Source organism: Ornithodoros turicata, chromosome 1 (assembly GCF_037126465.1).
Source record: "Ornithodoros turicata isolate Travis chromosome 1, ASM3712646v1, whole genome shotgun sequence".
Taxonomy (NCBI): Eukaryota; Metazoa; Arthropoda; class Arachnida; order Ixodida; family Argasidae; genus Ornithodoros; species Ornithodoros turicata.
The window spans coordinates 46,886,714-46,907,853 of NC_088201.1; the positions used below are offsets into that span (position 1 = coordinate 46,886,714).

Consider the following 21,140-nt stretch of genomic DNA (forward strand, 5'->3'; position numbering starts at 1 on the left):
AACCGAAACGTTTTTGGTTCCGGTTTTCGTTCCGGTTACATCATAAAGGATCCGGTACCGGTTCTGCTCCGGAGCAAAAAAATAACGGTTCATACCGGTTTTTAACCGGTTCCGCTTCTGCTGGGAATATCTATCCCCACAAAAAAATCAATGTTACAAAATGTAAACCCGTTTATTCCGTATACATGGTATTTCATATTAATAGACAGCTGTGAAATTGGTAGCTCATGGTTCCTGTAGGTTACTGTCTGTTCAAATAGGCTTTTCCTTTCTTGAAGCACATGCTACAAACGGACTTGTTTGTCGTGATGTCATACGTAAAGTACTTTCTAGCGGGGTTGGAGCGATCGCGTCCCATCCGAATGTCTGTAGCTACTCTCTAGCCAGCAAGCACCACCGCACGAGTACGACGCAAATCGAGGAACACCTACACTCACAAACGCGCTCGACGGCTCCGTTTTCTTTTCTTTGTGTCCTGTCCACAAAAGAGTTGCCACTTCGCACGGGCTTGCCCTCGCGTATACGTAAATGTATTAAACTTAGCTGCTCTCAAACAAGTGACGCGTTGCACGACATTACATATAAAGAAGCCGTTATGCAGCCCCCTTGGGTCGCTGTTTAGTTGAGGAGTGTTTGCGGGGATCAAATTAGAACGAACAGTACGGCACATTGCTAGAGAGTCACATGTACCTCTAAGCCTGTGTGCGTGCGCGAACGATAAACCATTACAAAGGGAGCCTAAGGGTCATAGTATACCGACATACATTCCACCGTAACCGTAACCCTCGTATGGTACCCATGACATGACTTCAGAGCACACGACGTCTGTTTCATTCGCCTATCCGTAGCCCAAACCGGCGAAGTTTTATTTTGGACCGAAAACCGTTAAATATATTTTTCGGTTTCCCTCCAGAGCGAAAAAAACGTATACGGTTTCGATTCCGTTCCGGTTCGCACCAAAATAGCGTTTTTTTTTTCGGTTTTCGGTTCCGGTTTTCGGTTCGCTCCGACACCCTGAAGACGGCATTTGATATGTAAACGCACAATAGGAAAAACTTTCCATCTAAAGCATTATCAGCATATGGCCGCATTGCACACATTGGTCACACATTTTTACGCGCCCACAGCAACTAAGCATCGCCGTGATAGTGCAAGTCTACCGTGGCACCTATATCTTTTGGCAAATGCAAGTACCGCTATGTACACTTACCTGCAGATCCGCGGTACATTGTTCTTGTACAAGTCACTGAATTCGTTCTTCGTTTGGTAGTACTTGTAGCCGCAGCTCAGGAAGTTATGAATTAGTAGTATTCTTTCGCATGTCACTGCACAAATAAAGGAGTCGGTTATAGCTTCTTTTGTACCAATGGAACAGCAGCTGTGAACCGGCTAGGGCTGGTCTCAGATGACATTACAAACCTGAATATTATATTCAAAATTTTGCAAGAAATGAATGGTGTTATTGCCACAACAATTTCTGCCGGAAGCTGTGGGAAAACGAAGTTACCGTAGCGACTTCAGTACAAATTGTCCGGAAAAAAAAAATCGCATAATGGCTTGGTGCGCAAAAACGAAAATCGATTTGCCTAGCACAGATAATGATTCAATGTGGTTGAAGGACAGCAGATAATACCCGATACCATACACTCTTAGAAAAAAGGGTGGAGCAGTTACACCTTCAGTAATAGCTGTCGCATATGCTGGGCCTAAAAGGTTGCATAGTTCTACCTGCTACCTCACTTTCAAAACAAAACTTCACCGCGTAGCACGTTGTCCGCCAACCATTGCAACACATGATAGGGTTACCGCTTCTGATTCGGTGAGCGAGGGGGGCGTACGCCTTTTTGTAGCAATTTGGATATATGATGATCGTTTTTTACCCCCCCCCCTTTTACACCCTTTATCAGTCGCTATGTGGTAACTATAGAAGTTACCACCTTTTCACACCCTTTTTTCTTAGAGTGTAGGGTGTGCTGTAGCGGGGAGTCTCTTGTAGAGCGCGGATAAATATAATAAAACTATGCACTTAAAATCTTCGAAATATGCAGTAAAAATCCTGAATATATGCAATGTTTTCTTTTTTATGAAAGCAATGCACCAAATGCGTATTTAAAAAAAAAGAAGCGAGTATTTTATTAGGGATAATACGGTAAAATAAAGCCGCCGTCGTTGGCAGCACACGACAAAGAATACTTGCTACATGGTGTTATAAACCATGGAGCTGAAGGCTTTACGTTCATGATTGATGAATTAGCGTAAACGCAGGCTGGCTGATGGAATGTTCGTGTTTTTCGTGTTGCCCATGGTCAAGCTTGTATAGTCACGGCTTTGCGTTCGGCACCGCATCATACAGATTAAAATGCGAACACCGCCCGTCTTCGTAACGGTAATGTGGCGAAAGTGAAGTACGACCCATCGGCCATGGTGTTTCACGGCCGGTGAAGGGAGCAGCCAGGGTGCGGTCTGTTATGAAACAACATGTTTTTCAAGAAGCCCCGATGTAGCATCATAGCATGTGGAAGACAGTAAAAGATTTATTTTATAAGATTGACTTAACTGTAGGACCCGATATCATACTTTAGACACGCAGTATCAGTAGCACAGCACGGGACGAGAACATGCCGAGGCGAGCTCCACCACATAGCACGCTGCTAGCAAAGCAGCATTCTTAATGATATTCATTCTCTGTCCTGATTTGTTGCAAATGGGAGGAGACGCCTATCTGGGACACATTATGCATGTCCAAGATAGGCGCCTCCCTCTGATTTGAACAAATCAGGGCACAGAATGATATCATTCGGAATGGAGGTTGGCTAGGAGCGTGCTATGTCGCGAAGCTCTGTTTTAACAGTGTAGGGACGACAGAAACATAGTGGGGAAATTTTCCTCACTTCGACAACCACGTGAAATGGAGAGATGCTATTTTCGTTGTGCGATTATAGCTACAACTAATTTTCTGTAATTCTGTGGTTTGTTTGTCTGTGCATAAGTGATATACGCTGCCACAGAAATTTCAATACATGGTTTCAAATATATAGGCCAGTTTTGGTTATTGTCGGCGAGTCCTGTAGGGGTTTTAATGTAAAAGAATAATAAAAAAGACTGGGATTTTGTTCAAAATGTTCAATTTAGGAACGCCAAGGTTTGATGTAGGAAACGACATCCTTTATTGGAGCACTAAGGCAACTTCAAACTTTTCAAAAAATCGTCTTAGACAACTTTGCACTAAACCTCAAATCAACTATGGAATTCCGCCAGGGAAAATCGAATGTGTGCCAGTGTCTGGACTGGAACCCAGACTCTCCTGATATCTGTTCAGGGATACTACCGACCAGGTCAGCATGCTACCGAGGCCAGCATGTTACCGAGGTCAGCATGGCTTTCCACTGGCGAGCACTACAATCTCCTCAAGTGAACCGACAGGCAAACGCGCAGTTTCCAATTTTTGTTACATCTTTCTGACTCGCTCATCCACACGGGGCAGGGCGACACTCGATGCGTGTATCGATAATTAGTCGGGGCGACCTTCATCTACGGACGACACCAACACGTAAGTCTTCAATGCCCAAGAAACATCGAAGTTCAATCAGGAGGAATTTTGGCGTCGCCACTTTGGCTTTTCGTGAGATATTTAACGTAAAAACATAACATTTTTCATGCGTGTGCGATATCTACAGAGGAAACAAAAACACGCGCTGAAAATATTCGACGAGGAAGGCCCATCGCTGGGCCCGTCTCACTACAGTCGCACTCCACTAGGACAGAGCAGCAACGTTACGCCTGGTCGCTAAGGCTGGCTGAGCAACCCGGACCAACTCGAACCAAGGCCGTATGGCCAACTTCGAGATCGCGTTCACACGTAGCAACTCTGCAGCTCCTCCCACAAGCAACCGTACGGCAATCGGAGGGTGCGGATCCATGAAGAAGACCGGACACAGAAGACGACACACGCAAGCTCTTAGTCTTCTTGTCCGTCTTGTCTCTGGGTCTTCTTCATGGACACACACCAGCGGCCCTATTCTCGTCAAAGTAATCGACCTTGATTGCTTTGTGTCTTGCCTGCCACTGGCCGTTACGCAAGAAGGCGTGAAGAACAGAAATGAATGTCACGCGCTCGCAACTAATAGTCGAACTCTTGATCCTGCAGTCGTCGTGATAAAGTAGATAAAGCATGAAGAGTGCAGGATTAAGTGCTCGACCGTTGGTGGAGGGCGCGCGACACTTATATCTGTTCACTCCTTCACATAACGACCAATGACAGGCGAGACACAAAGTAATCGAGGTCGATTACTTTGACGAGAATAGAGCCGCAGCTCGCCTGCACACTTTCCCGTGTTTCATTAGTAGTGGGTTCAAATCCAACTCATGGTGCCATTATTCAAACCTTACACTCTTAAAAATGAGTTTCACCACATAGCACGCTCCTAGCCAGAAGGGGCTCATTATTTCATTCCCCGCATCCCACACCCATGGGGTAGATTACCGCCCCTGGCGATGAAACTCCCCATTCATCATCTCACAATCAAGTTGTTGTTGCTCCAAGCCAACCATCATCCCGAAGGACAACGTTCTCGCCCCTGATTTGTTGAAAACGTGAGGCGGAGCCTATTTTGTACTATTATGCACTGGGTACAAAATAGGCTCCGCCTCCCGTTTTCAACAAATCAGGGGCCAGAACGTTGTCATTCGTGATGATGGTTGGCTAGGAGCGTGCTATGTGGTGGAACTCATTTTTAGGAGTGTAGGCTTATTATCCTAAAAAATGCCTATTGATATGCTTGTGTGGCGCTAGTTAGAAAAATTTTATTTCCCAGCTACGCCTGCAGGATTTGAACCCATGAACGAAATCACACCACGCGATGGGGAGTCACGTCTCAATTCTCCCCTAGCTGATTGCCGGTGCACGAGCAACTTCTGAAGATTTCGCTCGGCGAGCGATTCCCAGCAACTCGAGTTGGTGAAGGGTGCTGATGTCGGCCGACTGCGAGCAACTCCAAAATTGCTCACAGTTGCTGGAACAAGTTGGCCCGTATGAACGCAACCTAAGAGGGATGGGTGAGAGACATTGCTTGGTTCGTTCTCCTGCGTACATCGTGCCATCGCAGTGAAAGCACGCTTTACAGGAGGCACCACGCACGAACGGACACGCGCTTTGTCAGTCTTCACTCCCTATTGTAGAAAACATGCAGGAAATCTCACAGTGCACACACCTGCAGAAATGTAGTCTACTACACGAAAGCTTGTGTATATTAAAGAAGGCTTCACTGTTGGATTTCCTGCATATCGTTACTGTTCTGGACGCTGGCTGTACTCTTCACTTCCATCTGCTAAGACATTCTGCACCAAAATATCCATTGTCCTGTGCATAAACAGTGCACGTAATGAACGCCGGTCATTCACTTCTTGGTGTATTGACAGATTCAGCTGTGGTATATCCGTACATTCGCACAGAGACTCGTGGTTGTACAAATTAAAGAGGCACTAAAGTACAAGAAGTTCTCCTCGCGAAATTAAGGATGCCGTTACCTCGACAGCAATACGAAAGTAAAATACGCAATTTACGCTTTTCTTCTTCTCTCCCTCTGAAGAAGGGCGGCAATGTGGTGCGGCGTGTCACTGGTCTCCTCAAACAATATCCCGCAACGATTGGACAAATCGTTTGAGACCAATCACAGGCCGCTTGGCATTGCCGCCCTTCTTGAAAAGGAGAGAAAAAGAAAAGTGTAAATTGCGGTTTTGTTCGCGAATAGTTACGAACCATGCAACAGACGAATCCCGTTCCTTTTGTATTAGTGTCAAGGTAACAGAATCTCTCATTCCGCGAGGATAAATTTGTGCACTTTAGTGCCCCTTTTCATCCTCGTCTTCGCGCTCACGTTCTGAGGTTACACATTTCACCTCGATAGAGATCAGCACTTACTGCTCCTCGTGTAGTTTACGCAAACGTCGAATCCTTCCATCAAGGATGCCGTGAAGAAGTCCACTGCAGATATCATGCTTTGGTCGCTCGGTCCGCACCGGGTGGTCAAGTCCTTGCAGTGCTTGAAGTCCGCATAGTATCTACGACGAAAATGCACGTCACACACACTTCACATGTGCACTCGGTAAGTTTTCCAGATATTAGGCTCGTTGCATAACCACGAGGAAGAATAACCAGACGGCCCTTTAGGGCTTATTGTTCACTGCAGAACGTCATGTTTAAACGCGCTTAACTTTCAACACGAACAGACTAGAATACAGCCACACCACAAACACCTAGCAGCGTGCAAGCAAAAGTGCTACAGGGGTAAACACTAGTACAAAATCGGATCGGTGAATAACGAAACTGATGCAATGCTTCCGCGACACGACGACGTGCAGCGCTTCCACAGAAACCGCCCATTTGCGCTGGAAGTGGCCATTGGAGATGTCCACGTACCTGTAGGAATGAATGAGGATGACAAAGAGAATAGGAAAATTCATTTTCGCTTCTAACTCTGGCGTACAGGGTAACGTTGTAGTGGATGAGGCAACTAAACACAGAAGGACACAAACCTCGCAACGCTCAGTTGCGTACTTCAACTGAACCATGGCAGTTGAAAGCCACCAGCAGTGGGATCCGAACCCATATACTCTCATTGCAGATCCGAGATGTTACCAATAACACCATGCTAGGAAACACGGGGACACACACTCACCCTCGACATTCTCTCTCTCTCTCTTACATTGTTGCCAGTCTGTGTGCTAGACTAGCGACTCGGCCATGTGTGACAGGCTCCTGTCGGCCGCGTCACGAACGATGAGGCGGCGCCACTTTTTGAAACGCATGTGTGAATAAGCCAAAACTAATCGTTTCAAACTGAACTGATTTAGGGTTCCTCGGAGTTCTGAGATGCCACACTGTATCCGTACCAAACGTTTTCACAGAAAAAAGAAAGACAAAGAAAAAAAAAAAAGCGTACGCGCCGCTCCTTCGGTACCGGTATCACTCGGCGTAGTGGCCGGAACGAAACATGTTGTGCGGTGAAGCCTTGTTTTCAGAGCATCAAATTGCGAGAGTGTAACACAATAAATGAACGCGTTGTCCACAACAGTTTGAAGCACCACTTTTGTTTGTGCTACACTCTTCACCGCAGATCGCGCTCCTAGCCAACCATCATCCCGAATGACATCGTCCTCGTCCCTGATTTGTTGAAAACGCCAGTCGTACGCCTTTTTGTGACACTTATGCCGTTACGTTAATTGTCACAAAGAGGTGTACGCCGCTCTCTCTCTCTCCTCAAATCGGAAGTATCATTCGATGCAATGGTTGGCCCGCGGCGTGTTATGCGGTGAAATTCTGTTTACGAAGGAATATGTTCCAAAACATGATTCTGAGAGGATACCTGCATTTCTCGTCCTGTTCGTTTGTACTGCCGCTCATTCTGATAAATACTGTGCCACATGAGAAGAATTTTCCAAGATATTCCCGAACATCGCAGAAAGGTTGGGCGAAGCGGAAATTCAGTATGCCTGCAAAGATGCACAGTATAAGAAATAGCACTGTTGCAGTTCTTCATTCCAGCATTTTTATATGGCCGCGTTTCGTAGACAGCATTGGATGTCTGCAAACTAGTTCACACGAAGGAAGGGATAAGGAGAACAGGTCGACGAAAAGGATGCGGTAAGGTCGGACTTATTCACAAAAGATGTGTGTTAGTCAGGAGTCTGTTAGCCTCTGTGATAAAGGAGTTCCATTTGTTGAAAAGCACATGCCATGACCTGGTTTTATCCTGGCGATTTAAATGTTTGCCACCTCAATAAACCTGTAGTTGCTACTCAGCTCCCGTACCGTACCACTGTGTCCTCGTCCGCTTTGCGCTGTTTTCTTCCAGTTATGTCGTGCCAAGTAGCTCAGCTCTACACAATTGTCAACTATGTGCTTATGGTACTTTCCAAGGAATAAAAGTCGTTGTTGCTGCAGAACTGTACGGGGATAAAACTCCCATGCCCAGCCATGTAACCACATCTTACGGCAGCAGGTTCATTTCATCCAGTCCACCTTCGAACTGCCATTATCATGCCCGTATACACGCGACAAAAAAGAACCTGAAACGTAGAGGGGGCATTCACAAATTGACGCCGGACCCAGAACATGACCTGGGCAGCCAGCTTGCTTTCTGTATCTTGCGGTTGTGTACGGCAGGTTTCATAGTATTCCAGTACATCGAAAGAGCTTCAAATAATGGCGCGGAGACAGAACTGCCAACACCTATCTCTGACTATAGGAACCGTGATAATCTGAGCACATCGTGTCTGCGTGTGCGCAACTTGCTGGATGCGGCGCACGTGCGGGACGCATCACTGCGAGTTCATTGACTGGGTGACATGTGACCTGTCCGCGGTTCTCATGCTTTTTTTTTTTTTCGACTTTCTCAGCTCTGCAATCACAAAGGTGGTGGTGGTGATGGTGACGAGATCGGCTTGCCGTTGTTGGCCTTACTCAAAAGCAAAAACAAACTTCACCGCATAACACACTCACAGCCAACCACCACTCAGAATGATATCATTCAGTCTTCTGATTCCTGAAAACTTTATATAAACGCAAAGTGTTACAAAATCTGCGTATGCTCTTCGTCCTAATCAAATCATGAGGCACAGCGACATCGCTCTGAATGTTGGCTGGCCTTGAGAGAATCATGCATGCCACACATGCTCAGCATGTACGTGTGAAACAGTATGAATACGGAAAATAAAGGTAACTTTAACGCCTCGGATCATGACACCTCACATCAAGACACCTTACGTCGGATATCCGTGCGCTGTATGTACCATATCGCCACCGGCATAGCATTTCGCAGAAATGCTCCGCCAGAATTTTCAGCAGAGTATCCCAGACTGCTGTCTTTTGCGACTACCGAACGACTCTGAATGGGGGGGGGGGGGGGGGGACATACCAACAGTGCTCATGAACATTCCATGAACGAGGCAAGAACACATGGTGGAGGATAAGAAAAGCAAGCTCACTTTGACACCTCGGGGCGAATATCATCACGGCCTCACAAAATGAAAATAAAAACTGAAATGTCAGGAACGTTTTGTGGACTGTTGGAACAGAACTTCACCACACAACAGGCCGAAGGCACAGAATGGCACGGTTATCACACTGACTTGCGAAAAGCGCGGGGCGCACGCCTTCTTATGACAGTTAACGTAATTACATGGATGTCACAAACAGCTGTACACGTCACATTTTAACAATGTCATTTAGTATGGTGATTGGCTAGAAGCGTGTTGTGCGGTGAAGTTCTGTTTAAAGGCCATCGGCAGCTCAGCAGCATCCCCCGTCCAGCATCCGCATCCTACACTCTTACAAATGAACTTCACCGCATACAACGCTCCTAGCCAACCATCATCTCGAATGATATCGTTATCTGCCCTGATGGGAGGCGTACCCTTTTTTGTGAAAATTATGAACAGCTTAAGTGTCACAAAAAAGGCGTACGCCTCCCGTTATCAACAGATCAGGGCAGATATCGATATCATTCGAGATGATGGTTGGCTAGGAGCGTGCTATGCGGTGAAGTTCACTTTTAAGAGTGTGGCGGAGGCGCGCACATAATTTTTCAATACTTGATTCTTTGTCAACGATCATTAACCGCTCCGGGCATTATTGTGTGTCTGTTTGCTGGTGATGGACCTTATTCAGTTTCTTTGCTACAAAGTTGTACTACACTCTAAAAATGATAGGGTTGTCACTTCTGATTCGAGGAAAGAGGGGGGGGGGGCGTACGCCTTTTTGTGTCAGTTTGGGTATATGGTAATTGACACAAAAAGGCGTACGCCCTCCTCTCTCTTGAAATCAGAAGAGATAACCCTACCGCCCGTGGCCATGGTTGGCGCAGGTCGTGCTACGCGGTGAAGTTCTGTTTTTAGAGTTGTATGCGCCACAGCAACAGAGCTGCAACGCACAACACGCTCTGGACCAGCCATCACGCCAAATGATATGGCTTCTGATTAGAGGAGAAAGCGGAGGGCACGCTTTTTTGTGACAATTAACATAACCGCATTAGTGTCATGAGAAGACGTACACTTCCCGATTTTTAAGCAGATCAGGAAAGCGAACGATATCATTTCGGATGATAGGTTCTGAGCGTGTTATGCGGCGAAGTTCTGTTCTGTATTGTAAGTACTATGCGACACAATAGGACATCGCAAAGCCAGTTCTAGCGAACGACTATTACGGTTGCCGTTTCGAACAGCGACGGAAACAGATCTTGCTAGCTTACCAGATCGCTTGATCGGACCGCAGTTGGCATTAGGAGCCCGTTTCAATTGGTCCCGTACGAACACAAGTTGATTAGCTATAGCCAAGAGATTCATCTGGCAACCAGACTCCGTTTCTGCATTGGCCAGACACACGTCGTAATTGCGGATTACTCTGCATGGAAACAGGCGAGTTACACACTCCACTTTGGAAAGGTTTTGTGCGTTTACTCACTCGCAGGCCTGCGTCGCAAACTGTGGATTTGGACCGTAAACAGCATCTCGAATGTTGTAGACGTACGATATACCGCACTCCATGTACTTCTCCAGATACTTGTCCTCCTGGCAGCCGCCGCTTGGCTGGGGCGGATTAATCGGGGGGCCCCCCGTTGGTTGGAAGGGGCTGGGAGTGATGAAACCCTGGCAATAGCTCTCATAACTGTGCAAGAGGACATTAACAACGTGGTATGCGTGCGCGTTGAAGTCACTGGACACTCCGCAGCTCAGCGTGTTTTCGATGTTCTTGGTGCACGCCTGGAAGTTGAAGTATGCCCTGCGTTTCGCAGAAATTGGCTGATGAGAAGCATCCCCTTATGAAAACTGTTATGTAAATTACGTTGAACTGTCTCAATATAGACTATAAATTGTGTTTAAAAAACGGTGTTTTATTGGAAATTCAGTTGAAATATCTCAATGTAGCCTACAAATTTTCTGTTGAAAAACACTAGATTTTCTGAACACGGTACAAAGTTACTGTTCGCGCCACTGCCTGGCTTTTTCGACGACTGCCATAGTTCTACTAGATATTCTATTGCCATATTATTGACAGGTGTTGAAAATTGGCCACCGCGTACGTCTTGGATTTCTGTTGAGTTCCTGTTGTGTGAAAGCGTATCGATGTCTTATTTAACCTGTGGTGTGGTTTTATTTAACCTGTGTGATCATCACGGGCACACGTGTAGGATCATCGAGGAAAATCCTCGGTGTCATTCGCAATAGAGTTTCCCAGTGCTTTCAGGACGTCCACAATTGACCACGTAGCATGTGCAGTTGGAAAGGCATATGCAGCAGCGGCAGTTCCTTCCTAAGAGAAAACAGATACTATATGTATATTGCTTGTCTTGCGAGCTTTCCCAAATTTGAAAGTCCTTCTAGCCTCTGAGTGACAACGAAGGACGAGGTGTCTCAGTTTAATTTGATTACGCATACAACAAACACTAAAGTGAGGAATTGCTTGGAGTATTATAACTCACCACGAAGATAAGTATGTGTTTCTAACTGCTTTTGGTGTGAGAAATTCAGTAGGTCAATCGAAAGACAAACTTGCAGTGCGCAATTTGCCATGCAGGTTCATACTGATGCAAACAGCCAACTCACTGCGCATGTTTGACTTTCGATGTCAAGGATTTGCTTTGTTTTACCTGTACTTCCGTCCTCTCGGTTTCCTCTAGTAAGCAATATACAGTATCTGTTTTCTATCTGCCTTCCTAACTGCACATGCTACGGGCTCAGAGGAGGACGTTCTGAAAGCACTGGCAAATTAAGCTGTTGCGAATGACACTGAGGATTTTCCTCGATCATCCTACATGTGTGTCCATGACAGCCACGTGTTGCGTTTCAACATAAGTTAAATAAAATATCAATGCAGTTCCACACAACAGCAGCTCAATAGAATTCCCAGAGGTACGCGGTAGCCAATTTTCAACACCTGTCAATAATATGTCAATAGCTCACACAATAGGAATTTTAGCGTTTTTGAACAGAACATTTATATTTTCAACGGAATTTCCATAACAGTTTTCATAAGGGTTAACACCGTTAAAGCTCAACAGAAAAGCAATAATAACTCTGCAATAGAGTGTGCATTGAGAACTGTATAATACAAATTCTATTGAGTTCTTTTTGAGCCAACTCAACAGTGTTAAAACAGAAAAGCAATATCAACTCTGCAATAGAGTCTCTATTGAGCATCATGCAATAAAGTTTCTATTGAGTTCTTTCTGAGCTGACTCAATTCACATTGATATTCTATGTTTCTGTTCACTCAAAAGGAACTCAACGAGATGTTCACAGGAATGCAAAACTGTGATTGGCTTTGTACCTTTGCTGACCACGCTAAAAAACAAAAATATACCTAAACCTAGATAAGAACCTAGTCGCATAACACGCTCCCAGCGAAACAGCATTACGATTATATATATTCCAAAATATCGCTCCTTCCGATTTGTCGAAAACGAGAAGGTTACGCCTCTCTTGGATACTTCGCACTTGTGTTGATCTTTATAGACAGGCGTATACATCTCGCTTACATATTTTACATCGACTTGCACTTTTACGACTTTTGTGTCCTTGCTGCTCCTACACTCTTAATAAAGATGATGGTGGTGGTGGCTTCACAGCATAGCACGCTCCTAGCCAACCATTATTTCCCAATGACAACGTTCTCTCTCTTGGTTTGATGAAAACGGGGGGCGTACGCTGCTTTTGTGGCAATTATGAACTGCATAATGCCACAAAAATGGCGCCCCCCCCCCCCACGTTTTCAGCAAATCAGGGGGAAGAATGATGTCATTCGGTATGATGGTTGACTAGGAGCGTGCTATGTGGGGAAGTTCTGTTTTAAGAATACTCTTGAGAACCGGAACACCACACTCTTAAAGCTCCACCATATAACACGCTCCTACCAGCCGCCATCCTGGATGACACGATTATCTCCCCCGGTCTGTACGCCCTTTTGCGGAGCCTATGCACTTGTGTTAACTGTCACAAAAAGGCGTACACGCCACGCGTTGCACCAATCAGGAGTGGAAACCGCATCATTCTGCGCAATTGTTGGCCTTCAGGATGTTATGTGGTGAAGTTATGTCTTAAGAATGCACATAGCCCACTCAAGGCCAACCACGGCACAGAATGTAACGGCTATCACTCCTGATTTGAGAAGACCAAGACGTATTCCCATATACAACAAATCAGGAGACAGAACGATATCATTCTAAGTGCTGGTTGGTGTTAAAGGTACTGTAAAGCAGCAGGCAAGCTGTTAATATTGGCAGCGGCAGTTGAAAGCTTATTCTGCAAGAAACCCACACTGCAAATTTCATGTGCAACAGAAAACTTAATCACGACTGAAATTGCGGGGAAAAAACGCGGCGCGACGACTGATGGGAAACAATCGCCCATTCGTCGAGCAACAGTGTTACATCTCTCCCAACCCTCTATCAGCTAAGTCATCGGCTAAGTAGCCGGTTTCTTGAACTTTCTTGAAAGGTTTGCTAAAACGAGATAGTTCCTGGCATATATTCTCTCAACATGCAATAACATTTGTACATCGTGGAAATGAGTAACAGAACTGTCAGCAGAATCACCATGAGAGCCACTTAAGCAAAAATGCACCACGTCCGGTGAGCCGGTGTGGTGATGGTAGCGGTCCACAGATGGCGCTGTGCTCCCATTGTTATTGGCATGTTTATGTTCGCTGCCCCACGTGGCGGGAACTGTGCAGTTTTTTATGCCTTGTTAGCGCCGCGAAGCAACTGTTGCTATGAGCCGCGTACAGATGTGGACAGATGGAAAGCTAAAAGAAGCGAAGTCTGTCTGCCCCCATCAGCTTATTTCGTCGCGCTTTGCTTGCATGTAAAGTGCTACATAAAAGAAATTATAATTTAAAGACAATATTATTCTGTGTCTCCGCTGGCCACATTATTTGCTGAAGTTCTGTTCATCAAGCCTCAGGACGAATTTCGTCAGCACGGATTCCGTTGGCTGTGGTTTTCAGTGATGGCCACTAACTACTTCGCAATTGAGTAGTAGTTCAACCACTTTTCAAGGGAGTAGTTAAAACTACTTCTTTAGCTACTACAATGCAGTTTAACTACATCTATAACTACTTAACGTTGTCCATCAACACCAATCCCTTGTAGTGTTCTTGGACACCTAAATATGAATCACAAGCAATGATAAACTTTGGCTGAAGCCATTGCAGCGATCGTCAAATACAGAGCTTGCGGCGGGATTCTTTCTGTGCCTACGCGATAAACTACGTCGAAGAATTATTTCACAGCAAATGAGGCTTCACTAGACAAGCATTAAAAGTGAAGATTTAGTACACACTACACGACGCAGTTGCTCTGCACCTCCGTTCTCATCAAACAAGTAGCTCAAAGTAAAAGTCGGAAGCACAATCGTGCCGTAAAGCTTGCAGCAAAACCGGAAGTAGTTGGCGCCTTCGGTAACCTAACTACTGTAACTACTTAAAATAGTAGTTTAACTAGTAGTTGCCACTACAATTCTGCAAGTAGTTGATAACTACTTTTTAACTACAATCAGGTAGTTTAACTAGTAGTTTAACTACATGTAGTTAACTACTCGCCATCACTGGTGGTTTGGATGAAGGCGCCGATCACTCCAAGGAGTATTGCACTGCTCTGTACTGCACTGCCCCTGCCTTCAGTGTACCGCAGTTTTTTCTGCCATTCAGGAATAGGCAAACAGGGAAATAACATCAGCTCTCGAAGTAGGCGGGCCCAAACAGTTTGCTGTTGCCATTTTGATCGTGTTATTTTGATGTCGTCATTAGTCATCTCATCTTTCATATGGCAGCCAATAAAATGTAAAAAAGAAATAGGAAAGTAAAAACTAACTTCACCGCATATCACGCTCATGGTCAGCCAGGACTCAAAATGATATCGTTATTCAAAACGGAATGTGTCCGCCTTTTCTGTAAAACTTTACACAAAAATGGCGTACGGCCCTCGTCCGCAGCAAACCGGAACCGCAAATTATCATAGTGAACAGTCATTGGTCTTGAGCGAATGATGACGTGACGTTCTTTCTTCAGAGTGCTACATAGACACGTGCAAAAACTCCTTCCGTGCACCGCACGTAGCATTCCATGTAAAATGTTTTTTACAAGTTCACATAACTCACATGCAAATTTTGTCTCTTTGGGCATTTTGACTGACGATTTCATTAAACAAGAGACCACAGGCGAAGAACTCCTTGGTTGCCATTTCCTCCATACATACTTGGTCAGCTTGGAATCCTGAAGCGAAAAATACCACGACTTACAAGAAGAGGAAATATTGCCATTATTCCAGAGCAAAACCTGCACAGTTATCCATGTACGAGTGACCAATCCTTAATTCGGCCAATGGTGATCTAATGAACGCTAGCGTTATCTGGTTCATTTGTTACCAGATTGTCCGACGTCATCCAATCCGGTTACTCGCGCTGATGGAATCGATGCGGTGAGCAGGTCAGGAGGTGCCTGAAGGCTACACTTACGGTTTACTTGTGTGGTGATGAGAGATAATTTGTGTACCGTAGCAGTGTCGTGTTCGTAGCATGCCTGGGACTGTGTCACCGAGCATGGAACCCTGTGCCGCTGAGTATGTATTGGGTCCCGTGCCTGATACCGCGCATTGTTCAACACAAACGTGCTCGTTTTCAGTACACTATTTGCATAGAACGTTTTTATTACCACTGGAGGCTGTTTGTCATGTTTCTGCGCACTGCCAGATGGTACATGAAGCTCTCGCCGTTTCTCATTTTGCTCATGTGCAACCACGACACTGGTTGGTTGACCTATGTCTATCCTATGTCGATCGGCCTTGCCGGTCGGCATTGTGAGGACGCATATTAAGAAATATACAGTACCTTTCACTACTTCTTAATAAACTTATTTTTCAGTTTGCGTTTTTTACTAGAGTGTTCTTTTGTCAGTGTAGAATCACTTTACTCATCTTTTCGGAAGGGTAAGAGTTAGGCCGCTATTAGGAGTATAATGAAGCCCTTTAAGTGTCGTTAAGAGAGCGAAAACGAGCGTATAGAAGTGAGGACAAGGCGAAGGAGTGAACGAGAAAACTGCGGATTTCCAGCAAAACGAACTTAGCCTGATACAGTCCGACAGAGAAGGTGAGTTCGTTGCTGTACTTCTGTAGGAGGGTAAAGCCACTGAAGCTATCAAGAAAAGTTTAAACCAGCTGAGCGTTGACTCTAAGCCCATTGAAAATAACGAATTTGCGCCGGTTAGAAAAACAGGTGATCGGAGAAGCGCAAAGAGTGAGCACTACACGGATTTTCGCATATGTGCACACACGTCTTTTATACACATGTACCTTCGGCACCAAAACTCATAAGCTGGACATTTCTTTTAGAGCCGTAGTAACGGAAAACAGTTCTTGGCAAAAGTTGCGTTAGAAAATAAATTTTTACAGCGTTCCCAGGATACGCTTGCTCCATAGGTTCCTTATGGCATGCCTGGGTCTATGGATGCGGTCAACTTCCTGAATGTTAACTACTCGTCAACGAATGCCGTTTTTTCCGCGATCATCGCAGAGTTGTTCTATTCAGTGCCTTATGCAGACCTGTTTGCTGCAGTGCAAGAACGTGGGTTCCGTTCCAGAACAATTGTGGCATCCGGGTTGACTCCTTCATAGAACTTTTATAGCCTTTTATCGATCACATACTGGATGAATTTAAATGTCATCATTCTTCAAAGGGGAAGCAATTGCACGGGCTCTGGTACTGCTTCAGAGTTGTCATATTTTTATCGAAATTTGACAGCCTGATGACTGTTGTGGGAAAATTAAATGTTTCAACTCGTGTTCCAACAACCTCGGTTTTACCTAGGAATTACCTGTGAACAACGCCGTAAGTGTATTGAGCTGCCACTAACTTTCTGTAATGATGTGCACTTCGGTTAGAAGTATGCTCGATGTGCCCTTTGCCCTATGAGTCACCGCACTCGAAATTGGTAAGGAGAAATATTGCTAAATTGTGCTTGTCTAACGCGTTGCAAAAGAGCTGTCCCCATTGCATGCATTCCAGGTTTCATGACCAAATGAGTACACTAACGACTGCGGGGTTCCCAGTGCCCCTGTTGACTGTTCTGAGTCAATAGAAACAAAAATAAAATGCCGAGGAACTTCCTGACGCATCAAGCAGGAAGGAAAAGACAGTAGTGATGACCATTCCCGATCCCTATAGAATCCCATATCCCTATATCCCTATCCATATCCCTATAGAATTTATCAATGTGTGAAAAAATTCGGAGCGAAGAACGAAGTTAAGCTTATCTTTTCGGCCCCTTGCATGCCGTTGACCGTATCAGGAAAAGCCACGAACGACAGCAACTGCACTATAAAACATGTGACTAACCACCACCATCTGCACGACGTGCGCAGTTTACAAAATATCCCCCGTCCAGTGGAAGATTTGATAGTGGCGAACCGGACGCTGCGTGAATGATAGGCTCCGTAAACATCGTGTGTTGGGCACTTACCGATGCATTGCAGTTTTTGTGAAGTGTGGGTGCTAGCAAATGGAGCATAACAAATGCGAACGAGAGCTGTGTGCTTGTCACATAAAGAAGCTTGGCTCAGATACATGGGTAATACCCCTGACGCACGGGCAGGCTAAAACTCATTTGAAGTAGGGGCCCTTTACAGCTTTGAAGGAACCCTTATAGGGAAAGCAGTTCACGCCGCTAAGACACGACAATGGCGATGTCGCATTAGTGTATCTCTTAGCGCACTCCGGAATTGCTCAATGCCCTGGCGATACGGGCGTAGACTTCACCATTGTGTTTCTGTCCACGCAGGTCACCTAAATTGTCTTCCCATAACTTTATCACAGCCCGTGCATGCCTTTCTTGCCACTGTACACACGGCCTTTTGGGCACGAGATTATTGAATTTATCACTAGAGAGCGGATTTTAGGCACTAACAGCGGGCGCTCTTGACCGCATAGCACCAGTGCCGTGTATGCCAAAGGGAGTCTGGCCATTAGGAGGAGCCTAAAAAAGGGGCTCGACCTGTCAATCAAATTGAGCGTTTTTCATTGGCTGCTGTTTTCTATGCGGGCCGCCATGACACCAAAATTTTCCCGAAAATGGCGGCGTAGCTTGGAACGGCAAAGCGAAGATTTCATGACATTTTTTTTTCACAAATTACGTCAATTTTAGTCCGTAAGTGTAGATTCTATTGCAATTATCTTGCAAATCACCTTTAAATTACGCTCCACTGTCGATGTTTACCTGAAAATATGTTTCGTCGTCCTTGTTAGGCCTAGTAACGACAGCGATCACAGGCAAATAGCGAGAAGAACACTACAAATGGCCAAACATTTTCATTTTATGACATACTTTTATTCATATACACACCTTTGCCCGTTCTTGGTTCAGTCTTGTTATGTTTCATAGTTGAAATACGTATAATACCGGCAGTCTGTTCCAACTAGCGGCTCTGCCGGCCAATCAGTTCTGCTAGCAAGCACTTCTGCTTCTGCTACTTCTGCCTTCTGCTATTCTGCGTCTTCCCGGCGTGCCCCTCACCATCCAGATGGCGCCGTTAAAAGTGGACGCAAAATCCATTATGTTGCTAGGTCGTCAGGGAATATCCTATTCAATCTAATCCAATCCAGTTTCCCGAAAATGTCGGCACCCAGGTTAATACAGGTAATATATAGCTTGGATAGCCTGGGGTTAATAGCGAACTGTATTTTGGTTCGTGATTGGCCAGAGAGCTCAAAAAGTGGGTGGAGCTCCAGGTATAGGCATGTTCCATTAATGGCCAGACTCCCTTTGGCATACACGGCTCTGCATAGCACGCAGTACGCCAACCATCGCGGATGATATCGCTCTGTCTCCCGATGAGCTGAGAAAGGGGGCGCACACCTTTTTACGTATCAACTTTCCTTCCAATCGGAAGATAAAAGGATACGATTCTGAAGGCTGGTTGGCCTAGAACGATTTATGCGAGGAAGAGCGCTACCTGCTAGTGGCCCTCCTCGGTAGCACTGTCGATAACGTGTTGGCTCGCTGAGCTCAAGCGCTCAAGTTTGCGGGTTCGATCCCGGCCGAGGACGGCAACAATGTGGGGGAGGTAAACATTGGTTCCCGCACCGTGTGTCGGAGATTTCCGGCGCACGTCAAAAGAACCCCAGGTGGTCCAAATTATCCGCAGTCCTACCTTGCGGCACGTGCAGCATTGGGTTGACACACACATGGTGACACACAGCACACTAGGCTTACGTGTAACACACGGCACCATTATTATTATTATTATTATTATTATTATTATTATTATTATTATTACACCTGTTAGTGCCTAAAACTCCGCTCTCTAATTATCACTCGAAAAATATATGTCTCCTGTAACTTGAAACACATATTTACACGACTGATAAAGATGTTGAACATAGCATGTGTGTGCTAAACAAGGATTTTCCCAGGACTTTAATTTTGGCGGGGTGTTGGCGTAATGTAGGGGGTGTACCACATTGTCGTCGTTCAATCAGCATTGTACTACGTATAGACAGCCGAAGACGCCATTCGACAATAAATTGCTGCGGGGAGGAGGCGAGGAAAATTTGGGGGTGTTAGGGGGGGGTGCTGGGAAAATCCCTGGTGCTAAATAATCGGGATCTGCTAATAGTCGGTGGATGCTGCTGTCGGAGCTAACCTTTTTGGTCGGAAAGGATATAGTCGATCTCCTTTTTCGAAAAGGCCCTTTATCTGAAAGGAGAATCTCCGTTATCCTGTGTCAGTGGGTACAAACGCCGTCCAGGTAGGTGTCCTCTGGAAAGTCATTTAGAGTACCCTTGCGTCAGGGGTAAAACGCCGGTTTCACACTAACGTTTTTCTCGTCCCTGTTTCTCACGGATGAGAAAACAGACCCATTCACACATGCAAGTTTGTTTACGGACCGTGTATCCGTACAGAGAAACTCTCGCCGTGTCCTATTCTGGCCCGTTTTTTCACGCACTCAGCTCGCTGTGTGGGTGCGCTCTTTCGCACCTTCGAATTCCTCGTCCGTGTGCATCCTGACACTGATAAAAAAATAAGAGATAAATGAAGAACGGGAAGGGAGTGTTCTTTGACGTAGGCCACCTTCAAAGATGGCGGTCTTAAAAGATAGGCGAGACACCAGTTTCTATAGAATTGTAAGGTACGTCCGTCCGCTTGGCCTGCCGTTTCGCAATTACGTAATTTCAAGCTATGACTTCTCTGACCTTCACACCGCGTCATTTTTGTCTGCCGTTTGTGACAATGAAATGATTTGCGACAAAAAAATGTTGCGAGCGGGGAACGTTTTTAATTGCAGTCTTTTGTCAACACAGAGGCGAAAATATAATTTGTACATATAAAAATATCGAAAATATTGTGATATTCATTATATGGACGCTAATGGAGCAACAGCAATATGTAATTGAAACAGAGAGGTAACAAAATTCCAACGTCCTGATATCGTTGAGGGGCGACAGAAGGTTTATCCAAAGGGGGAGTGGTACCCGAGAAACACGGGCAAGAGACGGACATGCCGTAATTTTCAAGGAGGGAGCACACGAGTTCGAACAGTGTGAATAGCAGCCTTGAACAATGCTCGTCCGTTTTCTACCCGCTATAAATTTCGATATGACAAGAAAGAAAAAAAAAACTCTGTAGTCACTGACACTGAGTTAAAGACGAATTTGTTTCGTCAAAAACGCTTAGAATGGGGCGTGCGGGAAATTTATCGTCACGAACACGCCACTCGCGGGGATATGCGGTAGTGCGTATGGCCTACATGAACCCGTGTGGAGCCTGCGAAAAAAACAAACAAAAAAAAGCAGGCAAACGTCTCCAACACGGAGAGCACACGGATGACCACCGAGAGAAAAAGCGGTCCCGACACGGACGTATTTCAAGGACGCGAAGAACGCCACGTTACTGTGAAACCGGCCTAAGGAAACCTTGTGTAAGGAGTCTTCGGATTACTCTGGTTAGGCGCATGTTCAATTGCTTTAGGTTAGCTTCTGTGCAGGTTGTACTGGCAGGCCCATGCGCAGTGCACTTTATGGAAGCTGAGTTATGAAAATAAACATCCCCATCCCCATTCAGCGTTGTCCCGTCTACTGCTCCTTGTGCTGGAGTCTTT

General features: G+C 45.5%; 1 protein-coding gene across 1 annotated transcript in view; it reads right to left on the reverse strand.

Moving 5' to 3' along the window:
- LOC135398650 (uncharacterized) overlaps positions 1 to 21,140 on the reverse strand; it is a 56,141-nt gene that overhangs the window by 22,012 nt on the left and 12,989 nt on the right. Inside the window, exons 7-12 of the mRNA XM_064630038.1 lie at positions 15,151 to 15,265; positions 10,460 to 10,777; positions 10,248 to 10,399; positions 7,365 to 7,491; positions 5,921 to 6,060; positions 1,211 to 1,325 (exon numbers count right to left, since the gene is read on the reverse strand). Of these exons, the coding sequence (XP_064486108.1) occupies positions 1,211 to 1,325; positions 5,921 to 6,060; positions 7,365 to 7,491; positions 10,248 to 10,399; positions 10,460 to 10,777; positions 15,151 to 15,265 (967 nt within the window). The remainder of the gene's footprint in view (positions 1 to 1,210; positions 1,326 to 5,920; positions 6,061 to 7,364; positions 7,492 to 10,247; positions 10,400 to 10,459; positions 10,778 to 15,150; positions 15,266 to 21,140) is intronic.